Source organism: Magallana gigas, chromosome 5, assembly GCF_963853765.1.
Source record: "Magallana gigas chromosome 5, xbMagGiga1.1, whole genome shotgun sequence".
NCBI classification, from domain to species: domain Eukaryota; kingdom Metazoa; phylum Mollusca; class Bivalvia; order Ostreida; family Ostreidae; genus Magallana; species Magallana gigas.
Window position 1 is genome coordinate 30,932,720 of NC_088857.1, and position 14,089 is coordinate 30,946,808.

Here is a 14,089-nt window from a genome sequence, read left to right on the forward strand (position 1 = left end):
CTGAGCTAACCAGCAACCAATCAATTTTCCTTTTGGGGTTTTTTCCCCATCTTGCACCACGTTCTTTTCTTTATGTATTCTGTACATTATTGTGTTTAAAGTGACATATAGGCCCGACGGGCCGGGTGTTGATCTTTTTGAGTTTTTCTTTTTGTCAATATTACAATGTACTGTAAATACACGTCACTATAAAAATGAATTACTTAATTACCTATATGGGAATGACTGTTCTGATTAGTCAGTTGATTTGCTAAACTGCTCTATCTGACGATTGATTAAAAAATACTTTACTGATCAAGCAAAATTTTTTTTTTTTTTTTTTTTTTTTTTTCAATTGTTTATCTTTGCTGTGAGCAATCACAATCCATCGACTATGGATCGTTTGTACTTGCTGTGAGCAATCACAATTGCTTTCGCAGGGAGATAGATACTTAGAACTGCTTACGCAGATTTGCACTTCGATAGTGCGGTGCAACATTTATCAACACGAAATATACTTATTTAAAGATGCATACTGAAATCAAATGATTACAGGAAATTGATATTGTGAAACATAAACACGTGAAACACTCATTTAATACAGGGTCCCCGACCCGATATTGAAGAGTTTGTCGAACCTATTTATACACACATAAACCCTGTTTAACTAGGATCGATCTTTATAACATTTAAATATGAAGTTGCTTTTTATAGATTTTATTAAAATATGAGCGCAAAAACTGAGATTTAAAATCCCAATATTATAATTATGTACTTTGCATCAGTTTTATTGAATACTTGTAATTTTCCAATTGAATCGCATTATGCTCAAATAAGTGTAATCTTGAAAGAAAACGTCAAAAGACCTAAGCAGGCAAATCTCTACCCAGAGTTATCGTTCCTGCTTCGCGACTTTGATCACATGTTGTTCAAAATGGCGACGACGCCAAAGATGGAATCGGAAATCAATTGTTGTATTTGTTTATCACAAAATACTCGTACATTTAAATTAAACGGAAGGAAGCTTTCATCAGAAAATTTTGAGAGAGAGTTGAGCCTACGTTTTACAGGATGATTGTTTGGTATCTGTTCTGGAATCATTCCGGAATCACTGGCGTCGGAAGCAAATTGAAAGTGGGGGGGGGGGGGGCTAGACAAATCTTCAGAAATATTGAGATAAAGTAATTCCCAAAATCATGGAAATCCTAATCCGTGGGGGGGGGGGGTTAACCTATACTTCCAAAAAAAAACAAACAAATTTACTTACCCAAATATTTTTTTTCCAAAATCATGAAATTCCTAATCCGTGGGGGGGGGGGGGGGGGGGGGGGCTAGTTTGCTTCTGAATACAACACAATAACCTTTCCTGCGAGAAAAAGTGGGGGGCTGAACCCTCTATCATGCTATGTTTCTAATGGTTAGGTATAACTTTGCAAAAAAAGTATAGCCCCCCCCCCGGTTCCGACGCCTATGGGAATTGTGTATTATGTTCAGTTATAATCCGGATTTATATGTACATAACCGGTTCAGAGTTTATAGTAGTACCTCTGCTCCAAGACCGCCATGCACAAATTATTGGAACCACGTTCCTTCACTTTTTTGGTGACATAGAGACCCCACAGTGTATGTATTTTTATATTTTTTATATAACATATAGAGTTATGAACAGTATATTTCTTTCTTATGCACTTTGACTAGTATAAAATTCCATTATGGTATATTTTACTACTTGAATGAATGGGCTATGTGTACTTCGTCATATATGGCCAGAAATTAGACCTGACTTTTACCCCTTTCTATTTGTAACCAGTAACATTGGTTACATCGGTAACAATGTTTGATTATGAATGATTTTCTAACTTTGATGTATCTGTGACAGGTTACAGTGGGTACTGGTAACATTGGTTACAAGACAGAGTTATGTTTGGATTAGGGTTAGTATTAGGGTTAGGGGTTAGTTTATGGTTATGGTTAGTTTAGGGTAAGGGGTTAGGGTTAGTTTAGGGTTAGGATTAGGGTTAGGGTTAGGTTAGGGTTAGGTAACCATTGTAACCAATTTAAAAAAGACCCCTTGTAAATCATGAAAATGACTGTCACCACTGTTACACCAAGAGAATACAGCTGTAACCATTGTAACCAAATAAAATAACCTCTGTTAAAAAGAAAAAGGCTTGTCACCTCTGTTACCTCTTGTCACCAATGGATTATAGCTGTTACCATTGTAACCATTGTAACTAAATAAAATAAGACTCCCTGCTAAACAGAAAAAGGCTCGTCACCTCTGTTACCTTTTGTCACCAATAGAATATAGCTGTAACCATTGTTACTGGATGAAATTAAACCATCCAGCGGAAAGAAAATAATCAATTTTGTCATGTATGTTACCTTTGTCACCAAAAAACAGTGCCTTGTTACTGGTTACAAATGAAATGGGGTAAAAGTCAGGACTAATTTCTGGCCATATCTATACTTCGTCACAGTCGTGCAGTAAACAAACATGTTTTTCATATCTACGATATGTATTGGAGCCTTTACTAGTTTTAATGTCAGTTAATTTACATGAAGTTCAGTGCATACTTGTTTACTTTCATGCTTACGGGTTTTTATATATTGTGACAATAAAATTAATAGAGTTAAATAGATAGACTCTTTTACATATGTGTAACTGTCTCCACAACCTATATTATGTAATGACAAGTTCATGCAATTATGAAATAAGTGATTTTTTTTATATTGTAGTATCTACAGTTTATTCCTAGTGAAAAAATGATGTTTACTAGCTCTCTGTGACTCATTTCTGAACATGGGACAGCATAGTATCGAAACTGAAATGTGCAGATGCTGGTGTATACCGCAACTGTCACAACAAGGTAAAAGGTACATTTGATTTCATTCAGCAAGTGCGGTCATCATGCATGTCGTTTTTAAATGAACCTTTTCATGTAAAAAGAACGATGCCTTCCCCTCTTATGCTGAAAAGTATTCAGGGGTGTAAAACTGTGAACCCTACTACCGTCAGTACCGACACAGTACATGTAGTTCAACCAAAGTCTAGAAAACGACTAAAAGTTACGTTCGAAAACTCAGCAGTGAAATGTCAAAATACAACTCAATCTCACGATATAACTGTACATTCTGTGCCTACAGTGTCATTCGAGCATGGCTATGCTGCTGTGAATCCAGATATAAAAATGGAAAGTACTGACCATGCATTTCAACTGGTAAAATCTACATGGGAAAGTCTTACAAGTGACAAAGAAAATGAAGTTCCATCAGTTCTTGGAAATTCTTCTGCCAATTTTTTCATGAATTAAGAAATCAGTCCAGATCGTTGATGTCAAGAACAACAATGCTTGCTTCGGTATTATTTAAGTACAGAGAAGATAACTCTTTGGTGGAAAACGCAGACCTCCTCTTTCAAGATATTATATCAGAGATAAAAAACAGGTGAGTAATTTTCCCAAAGAATTAATCTTATAAGCAATATTTATAATTTTATCAAAGATTTAGTGTAAATATTTATATAATAGTGTTGTGTTGTGCATGTACTATGCTTAAAAAGTAGTCGGGGTTTGATACATAGTGCACGAGCCGGAGGCGAGTGCACTATGTATCAAACCCTGACTATTTAGGCATAGTGCATGCACAACACAACACTATTGTTATTATTATGCCGACTGTTGAATATACTGACGTGCTTTGCTACAAGTAGCTGTGACGCTCGAGTGTTGACAAGTCCCTAAAAATAATCACCGGAAAAGCAAGCGGTTTTTTTTCTTCAAATTAATCAATTGATTTGATTGTTTATTTAATCAACAAGTTGTTGTACAATAAAAAGTCAACAAAGAATTATGTTCTTTTCAAGAAATGAGAGACGTTTGGCCTTACCGAGAAAACTCGAAATGTTTAGCAGACGAAATCTCATTGAATTTTTTTTCTTGAACATTCTTTATCAAGTGTCATTTAAAAAAGCATTTTTGTGATTCTCATGTAGAATTTCTTTGAAAAATGTTCAATCAATTTGTTCAAAAGTTTATAGAAAACTTTAACTTTAAAATTGCCGTCAATAATGAAGTGTTTTTGGAAAAAATGAATAATTTTAATTGCTTGATGTAAGTCGTATATATCTACGTTTTATATTTATAAATACCGTTGGTTATAATAACGTCTAATTTAGCTTAGCGGTAACACGTTGGGCTTCAAGCTGGAATGATTTTAGCGTCGTGAGTTCGAACCCCGCTGTCGGCGCTTGAAAGGTTTTCGTTGAAAATATTTGCCGTGCTCTATTTCAGCATAGTATGCTTACGCTATATAAATCCTTTGATACTATGCGAAAATAAATAAGTATTGAATATATAGTGACAAACTGACAGAAGGCATAATAATAAATATTATTGAGCATATAGATATAGTATTATTGTACAAGCTATTTATTTTTAGGATGCCACATTTATTAGAGGTTATGTGTTGTGTAGCTGTTCCTGAGAATGGAAAGTTATCACCATCGATAATTCCAGTTCTTGCGGCATGCTATAGTATTTTGATGAAACATAAGTATTCCAACTTAACAGCTTTCCACAGACTTGCCAGTGCCAGTGCAATTGCAGTTGAAGGGGGACTGAATGATAGAGTAAGTTTTAAAATGAATGTGACAATAAATTATTACTAACCTGTTAATTCAAAACAAGTAATTTTGTTGATACAAGTAGTAGGAGACACCCCCACAATTTATCAGTCTAATAAACACAGTTGATTGATATATTTTGATCCCAGTGCCTATTAGATTGGCCAAAAACAAATTTCCTGATAAATTGTTTAATTATTTTGATTCTCTTTTATGTGTCTCATACTTACCAGCCTCATGCTTTTCATTTACTTCAAAGATTTTGTAGATTAGTTGACATACACAGTTATTATCGCTTCACACAGACATTGGAAATACTAGTTACAGAAAAAATTGATTTGGGAGGGGGACTTTGTTTGTCAGATCAGTCAATGTATTGTTTGCTGAAATTAAAACTGGGGTTTGCTGTAGATAAATGAAAGTGTTTGAAGGGGGGGGGGGGGAAGGGGTAGTGCCCCTAGCCTGACCCTTCCCCAGTTTCCTAGTCTGTGTCTTTGTTAAAAGCTTAGTTAAAATTGCTTGGTTATCTGTAGATTTCTAAGTACAGTTTTGATTTGCTTTAGTTATTATACATGTATTTCTTGTTTGATATGCTTGCTTATTATTAAACATTTTATAAGGGTTATTTGATTTGCATGTTGTTATTATCATTATAATTACAGTTTGGTTACCTTAATTAGTATAGTTATTATTGTTGCGGTTGATTCAATTTTGTTAACATTTACATTAATACCTTATATTGTGTGCTAGCCCTTCAAGGTATAGTAAAATAGCGCCATTCGCGACTCGTTCTCCGAATGTTGAAACGATCGAGTAGATCTTTTCGTTTTTTCCAATAACTTTTTTTCCATTTTTCCTATCACAAATGTAAATAAAACCACTGTAAGCTAATTTGTTTTCATTCCTTTGCGAAGGAATAAATGTAAAATCGCTTCCTCCCTCAGCCAAATCGTGACTGAGAATTAATAAAATGAAGACAATAACCTCAAAAGTGTTCAAACATTTATGTTTTATTTCAATTTATATCGATGAGTTGTCGCCATCCACGAGATGTCTTTCGTGGACATGTCGCGTCGTTGAGTTTTATTTTCGATAAGTTGACTTTCGATGAGTTGTCGCATTCGTCGAGTTGTCTTTCGATGAGATGTCCGACACCGTAATTTTACTGTTAGTCTAATATTTTTAAATAAAGGACGAGTGCACTTGTGGGCCCCGATAAAAAGTGAAAAAATGAAGAATCAAATTAAGAATATTTTTTCCCCTAACATTATCTATTGATATCTATTCCATAAGAATTAACAAGTTTTAGCGCTGAATTTATTGTTTATAAAAAGCACGAAGCTTTAAAACATAGTAGGGGTCAGCAGACATTCGTGATTTTGAATAGTAAATCGAGGACAGGCATTCATTTAAAGCCTTTGTTTACTGTCAGCCTAACCGAGTACAAACTTGTGGAAAAGACAAAATACGCATTATACATTTAGAAAACTCCTGTGAAAGTAAGAAGTTTGTACTCGGTTAGGCTGGTACCTAAAAAATGAAAAACGTATGAAAATTTCAAGATTGTTCCTATAGCAAGCGAAAGCTATTACCTGCATGACCCATGTTTGAATTCACGCATGGAATAAATTATGTCAAACAATCACGTGGTTTCTATCCAGGTAAACGTTTGTCAAATGTGCTCACTGTAAAACATTGACACGTTTTAGATCACTTTCCATCATCTTTGTATGGTCAGGAATGTTTGTTTGTCACTATGGAAATATGCAACTTCAAAGCTTCATTCGATTTTTTTTAAACGTAAAATAATTCATAAAGTATAATTCAGCAAACGCGCCAATCGATCCACCAACAGAGCAATGTTGATTTAAATGTCTCCTTCCTCTGATTTAAATAGACACAATTCAAGTAGGTTCGGTTCGATTTTTCCGGATTTAGATTATTTATAGGCATTTAAATATCCTCAATTTTTTAAATTGTATGCTAATTTTGGTATAATTAAGCGTGCATATAAATCAGAAGTATCCATGAGTGCTTAACTATTACGAGAAAAAAGCATTTTGTTGATATTTTCTACATATAAACGGCACTGAAAAAGGGCCAATTCTCTATAGCTTAAGTGCACTTGTTCTTTCTGTATTATGATTGTATATATATATTTAAAGCTTGGTAATACTTGTTACACATGTAATTAATATTAAATGGTTTTTATTTGCTGGGAATTACTTAATTTTATCATTATTAATTTACTAAATGAAAATTCTCCATTTTATTAGTCTATTTTTGTCAAGATTTAAAAAATGTATAGTTTCAAATTTCAGAATGGGTCAGACTTGCAATCATGTAGCAGCCCTTTTGTTTCGAGTGGAGTCAGCAAATAAACTAGGTCTTACATCGTGCACATCATTACCATGCCAGTGGAAGGTCCCAGCAGCAACTAAGGTGGTGCCAACAAAGATAAAAGATTTGACCATTCGAAAGTCGTGCCATGGGCAAGGTATTTTTATAAATATTGTCTTATTTTATGTTTGAAATTTAATAATTTTCTTTTTTAATTTATACTGTTGTGGATAAATATATTTTTTCATTCTATTTTATTCTGTAGAAAAAACAAGACTGTTTGTTTCCAATCTGAAGCACCAGTTTAAACCGCTTGAGTCCTTGAACATTGACAGGAATACATTTATTGATGAGCTGAGAAAAGCAGTTCCAAATGCTTGTCTGTTGAAAGGTATTATAGCAAATTTCAACCAGTCCTTAACTTTATGTGTGTTTGTGTATAGAAGTGATTGTTGTTTGACTTTTCCTTTTTAAAAGTAAATTATTACATGTATATACATATGAGGAAGTTGTCAAAAATGTTGTGCTTCTTTTCTGTTATTAACAGGTACAGATATACCTGAAGTATTGCCTCTTGAAAATTCTCAAGAACTTGGACAACAAGCATGTGAAGTGGAAGCCTATCGGTACTGCCTCAACAACATTGCCTCAGGTCATCAGACAGTTCAGGACTTTATTGACCATCAATTGCTGACAGAAAATGAAGTCAACCTCATTGAGGAAAAGACTGTAGGACAAAGTAGTAACTCTTTATGGCACGATCTTAGAAAAGGCAGGATTACTGCTTCTAATTTTTATGCCGTTCATACTCGCATGAATTCACTGAAGAAAAATCCAGAAGTATATATGAGTTCGATTGTGTCGGTGATAATGGGTGAATCAACTCCTAATTCTAACATCAAAGCATTGAAGTTTAGAAGAGAATCTGAGCCACTTGCAAAGACTATCTACTGTAATATGTATAAAGATAATCATGTCAATGCAAAATTTAGGGAATGTGGAATCTTTTTACATCATGAGTTTTCTTATTTAGCTGCTAGTCCTGATATGTTGGTGTCATGTGACTGTTGTGGTGAAGGGCTTTTGGAGGTAAAATCAACATTGAAACCTAAATGTGATTCATGCCCTTCATTTTGTTTATTATCTTTTATCTACTGATGGTGAAATAGACATTAAGAAAAATCACTGCTATTTTTGTCAAGTTCAAGGGCAGATGACCATTACAAAGCATAGCTGGTGTGATTTTTTTGTGTATTCCTGTAATGGTAATTTTCTGAAAAGAATCAATTTTGAGGAAAAATACTTTGCAGATGTTAAAGTTAACTTGATTGATTTCTTTAAAACAATCATTGCACCAAAAGTTTGTGAAAAACTAAATATACCTGTTATTTCATGCCAAGTAAAAATGTTGAATGAATGTGAACCAAAACCAATGGAGATTGAAAGTAATGGAGGTTTTTATTTCTGTTTGATTTGTAAAAGCCAGATTCAAGAACAAGAAAATGTAAAATCATTTTCACAGCGCAGCATTTGTTGTGATATGTGTAATAATTGGTATCACTTTAAATGTGTAGGCATGTCAAAGTCAGTTTTGAACACTACTTCTTCTTGGTTTTGTAAAACTTGTAAACCATGTAATGTTTAAACTGCATACCAATTTGTCAACAGATACACTGGATTTGTAAATTTCTTATGATGTAATACAAGTTGAATACTGTTTCTGTAGTGGAATATAGATTTATAATTAAACTTTCCATGAAAATGATTTTGAAATACATTTTTTATTAAAGTTAAATATGAACATGTGTAGATTAATAGTCTTCAACATGTATCAATAACAGGTACATAACAATCATATGTACCTAACAAGTACATTACTAAATTTTACAAAGTCATTTGAAAATACATGTACCCACTTAATATCTAGGTAGTTGTGGGTATAAATTGCAAATGCCAACAATTATTTTAATTGTATCATCTAAGTGATGTAAAAGTGTAATTGGCATTTCATTCTTGATGATATGAAACTGTTTCATACGGTATCGGGTGCGTATATATAACTTCAATTTCACTCCTCATTTCCTTATTTTCATATCAATTTTTTACATACTCCCAAAAAATTGGGGGGGGGGGGGGGGGGCAACTCCATGATAAATCCATTTTTTATATGTAAATTTTAAAAAATTTGTTGTTGCGAGAAAAGTGGGGGGGGGGGGGGGGGGGGGGGGCAGCCCCCCCGGCCCCCCTGATGCTACGTGCCTGCTGTAACTGCTGTAACTGTATCAAACTACATGTACTGTCAACCATGGTGATTATTATGTAGAATGACCAGAATACACAATCAAAGTACTGAAGTACTGACGGGAGTTGATTTTATCGATTATCATTTATCTTAAAATCAAGATATGTTATTTTGCTTGGCAAGTAGTTTATACGAGTATATCATTTGAATTACGCACATTTTTATAATATGGATTCTCGGACTTTTCCGACATGAATTTCGAGAAAACCTTTAATGAATCATGTTGGATATATATAAAAATAGAATTGATTTCGTCAAACTATGTATCGGTATTCGAAATATTTCAAAAAGTGCATGGATCCATCCAATAATGAACTCTAGGCTGCTTTTGACATGTAATTGCAAATGTTGGGGATAGTGTTTGATAATGTAGAATTTAATTCAAAACATTTCATTTTAGATAACATGTAAATTGAAATGGAACTTCTTCAAAGAATAAAACACAACAATGAGCCACACTTGATGTAAGTAAAATTTATTTTTGTAACTACATTCGTCCAAGTTTAAAAGAAGGAACCTGTAAAAACTATATACCCTGGCCAGTATTTTACATGCAGATAATTTAGAATATTAGACGCTGGGAAACTTTACATTGATTATACATATTTCACAGACTAAGTGGGTATTTCTTGTTCTTCTGGATTTTGAACTTTAGTTAAATGTAGACTCTCTTCCACAGGATATGTATTTTGAAAATTCTTGTTAAATTTGTTACCATGGTAACAATATACAAGCGTAAAAGAAAAAAATCCTTATTAGCAAGTTTCTTTTCCCTATGACATATATTCAATGAGTTAAGTCATGGTGCATTTGTTCCGAAATTAAGCTTAAATAAAAGTTCAGCAAATATTACGCTTATATGAGTAAAAACAACTCATCTCTATGACGTCATTAGGACGTCATAGGTGAGGTAATCTCAAGCTAGCATCAAAATGGAGCAAAAAATGAATTGAGGGCCTCACATTATAGAGTCATATAACTTTATACCTAAAATCAGACCTAATTGAGCTTTTTCATAAGAATATGAACAAAATAAATTCGGTAAAATATTGAATGTTTATGTTTTACATGTATTTTAGTCCTTGAGATTAAAGTTTCCTGAATTTATGCAATTTGAAGAGCATCGAGTGCCAATGAGCTATATGTTGTTTAGGTAAATTATGACTGGACTGTTTCTTCAAATTTCATGCATGTGTATCAATGCTGCAAAATCCGTAATTATGTATTGAATTTTTCCAAATTTGGAATCATAGTTCTGTATACCCATAGCAAAAGAAAATGGCATTTTTCCATTTTATTTCCATTCAGACAGCACTTTCTGTCTATTTTTCATTTCTAAAACATTTTTTTCTACATTTCTCTAGCTTATGATTCTCTAAAACCATTTCCTCACAACCATTTAGAAATCATTTTTTCCCAGAAATTCTTTTTTAATGGTAAATTCACACCATTTATTTTCCATTCACTTGAACAAATGGGGAGAAAATGCTATTTTGATCATCCTCTTTGCTCAGGTTTGCCATTTTCCTCCCATTTCTTTTCCGAACCATTTTTAATAGAAAAAAAGGTTAGCTGTATATACTGCACACTTAAACTTTTGGTTTTCAGCTATCGATCATTTTTTTATACAGCAATGATTCTATATACTCTTCAGAACAAATGATAAAATAAATACATGATTGTACAAATTTATTCAGCATTTCTGGTCATTACTGTACAATTCTATATCTATAGTACAGTACATACCGGTATGTTATATTAATCTCTGTCATATCGGTTTGGAGATGGACAAATGTATGTCTTCCCATATACATTTATAATATTATTTACATCATAATACATGATATGGGAATGATGTCCAGTTGATTTTGGCATTCTACTTGCCACACACACCAAACAGACTGTATCTTCTTAAAGTAATTTACTAAAGCTAAGTTTATAGGTACCTTATTTCTTCTAAAGCATTGGTAAAATGATATCACTGAACAAAATTCCATTTCTCCTCCTAAAGAACAAGTTATAACATGTTGCTGCCTTTTTTGTAATCTTTCATATTCTTTGCTATATACATAAAAACCTTTTCTATACATATCAATTCTATTAAAAACATTTACTTCCTTTTCTGTATTTCCAAATTTGCATGCAATGGTTTGCTCTGTTGGAGTAAGCACTTTCACATATGCACTCCCAATTGGCCTTATCCCATCCTCTATCTCATGCTCATACCTGTGCCGTCCTGTGACACTAGCTGTCAGTTAATTCATTGTAAATGAGACGACTTGTTCATCTGCACTTTCTTTCAAAAAAATATTGTACATAATTGGAGGAACCTTTAACATATTTATAATAACAGTTGTGTATCAACTCCTTGCGTACCATGAATATGTTTGATAATAAAACCATTGAGATCTTCAAATATAAAACAATTATTTACAAACAGTGGCCCTGTGTCTCATACACAATCAACAAGATGAACTAACTGATGCTGGTTTAAAGTTAAATATTGTTCTCCATACAAGTGTTGATACTGTTCTACAAAAAGGAGCAGTGCTTGTTCAGCTGATTCTAACTCTTGATTGCTAATTCCCTCTTTTGAAAGAATAAATATTGATCTAGCCAATAAACAAAAATGGACAAAGTAAGGTCTAGAAAGTATTCCTCAAGAATTGGAATGCCCCAATACAGCAAAAAGTTTCTGTATTCTGAGGATTTCCAGTGAGCTATTTCGTCAATTGACCTGGGTGTTCGTGTCACAAAAATTGCAGGCTTATTTATTTGACTCCTTAAATGAAAGAATGAAAAATCTTTTGATTTGTTTTTCTTATCAAACCATAGAGTAAGCAATTGTTTAACAGTACCCAAACAAACACCATGCATGTAGTCGATAACACAACTTTTAACAGGATCAAAATATTTTAAGTACATGAACCAAAACTTTCCTTTGTGCCCATTAACTGTACATTTTGATTCATTTTTTAAGATTTTCTCAACAGCAGATTGTACATCTCTGTTGATAGTTTCCCTGCTACGGGGTGGGCCTTTTGGATTTGCCTCATCATAACGGTATATATGAGAAATTCCCCCTGTTTCATGTTTGTATGTTTCTCCTCTTTGTAAGCAAAACCAACTGTATTCTCCATTAAATTGATTGCAATTATATACAAGTGCTCTTGCTGGTAGATCACATGTACATGTTAAAAGAATGCATTTGCATAAAAAAAACTGTTGCCTTCATTGTCAGAAAATCTATGTCCACTTGATTCTAAATATTGTATTTCATCAAAGAGTGGTTTAAAAAATGACCACATTTGTGGTTTTTTGTTGGAAATCCAAACGCCATAAAGCAATCCATTCTGCCGTCGTTTTTGCTGAGAAATGGGGAGTTCATTGACTAGCATATACACAGGCCAAATGCTTAGACTTGAAGATTTGAAAAGAGGTGCACCATCAGTGTTTAATGAAAATGATAAATTGTTTTCATTACTAAGAATTTCATTATTTTCGAAGAATTTTTTATACAAATTGCCATCATATATGTCCCTTAATTTACTATTTACATTGTTTCTGTAATGTTGAAATCTATGCTTTCTGACAGCGTTGCAAAAATCGGGGTTTTTCCAAAGAGATGCTAATTGAGACACTAATTTAATTTGTAAGAAAGAAGCCATTGCTCCAGATTGAGTCAAGGTGTTTTGGCATGATGGACATTGCTTACTCTGTTTTTCTACCACTGTATAACAATAATTGCAGTGATATATTATGTTTGGTAAGGCATCACATGTGAATTTCTTAATAAAATTTCTAAAATGGTATAAAGTACCAATCAGTCAGTTGCCATGTGGTAGAATACAAGCCATAAACTTTAGCAAGTAAGATACTGCCTCATCAGGTAGGCAAAATCTTATGATGAAACAACATATGAGCAACACAACTACACCAACCGAGTGACGGGAGTTTTCAAATAAAGGGATTTCACCATCATTGAATACTTTCTCCTCTTCTTCTTTAGAACAGGTTTGCAAAATTTCATCTGAAATTATTTGTCCTATATGTTCTACTTCTATTCCATCGTATTCAGCATATGTAGAAGAATTATCATCCTCATTTGCCAACAAATCACTGTCCCTTAACTTTGCCTCTTCATTAAAGGCAGTTAATATTGCATCAAACTGTTCATCAAAAGCACAAGTTGTTTCGGCACAATTCATTGTTTCATCTTGACCATGCTGTTCAACTTGTTGATGCTGTTCATCTTCAACATTACTAGAAATGGTGACATTGACACACTCTTCCACAGATGTAGAGCAATGCAAGCTGTTATACAAATCTTCTGACGTGTCATTGCTACTGTTTAAAGAATCCTCATCTGTAGCATGTGCACTTAAAGTTTCTTTTGGTCCTGATTCAGTCTGATTTTATTCACTATGTTTACAAGTAGCAAATTGTTTACTGTTCCAAGTACATCTTCACGTTCTGTAAGTTGTGCATCTACACTGCTTAAGCTGCTGTTTACCACTTCAAGTTGTTGCCAACTAGTAGTAGGTGTTGGATTCATCTATGTAAAAAAAAAATAAATTTTTATTTATTAAAACATATCAAGTTTTATATTTTGCTTTACAGTAAATATCAATTTTATAATAATATTGTAAAAAAACAAAAAGAATTTAATTTTGAGCCCCCCCCCCTCCCCCCGCCAATAAAAAAATATAAATAAATGAATGAATGAATGAATGGACGAATGAATAAAATGTTGCCAGTCATGCATGTAATATCATATAATGTGTGATCTTTAAAACAAATCCTTTGTTAAACCAGTTACAACAATATCCCCCCCCCCCCCCAAT

The 14,089-nt window shown here is 33.3% G+C and overlaps 1 protein-coding gene and 1 pseudogene across 1 annotated transcript; one reads left to right on the top strand and one right to left on the bottom strand.

The window, feature by feature from the left end:
- The first annotated feature begins 1,340 nt into the window (after positions 1-1,340).
- LOC105334592 (uncharacterized) lies at positions 1,341-8,703 on the top strand. Its single transcript, XM_034467873.2, has 6 exons — positions 1,341-1,602; positions 2,719-3,426; positions 4,420-4,609; positions 6,925-7,100; positions 7,209-7,334; positions 7,491-8,703. The coding sequence occupies exons 3-6, from the start codon at positions 4,602-4,604 to the stop codon at positions 8,099-8,101; spliced, it is 921 nt and encodes a 306-aa protein (XP_034323764.1). The 5' UTR covers positions 1,341-1,602; positions 2,719-3,426; positions 4,420-4,601; the 3' UTR covers positions 8,102-8,703.
- A 2,883-nt stretch (positions 8,704-11,586) lies between these two features.
- Positions 11,587-13,831, bottom strand: LOC136275610 (uncharacterized; annotated as a pseudogene).
- Between the last annotated feature and the right edge of the window lie 258 nt (positions 13,832-14,089).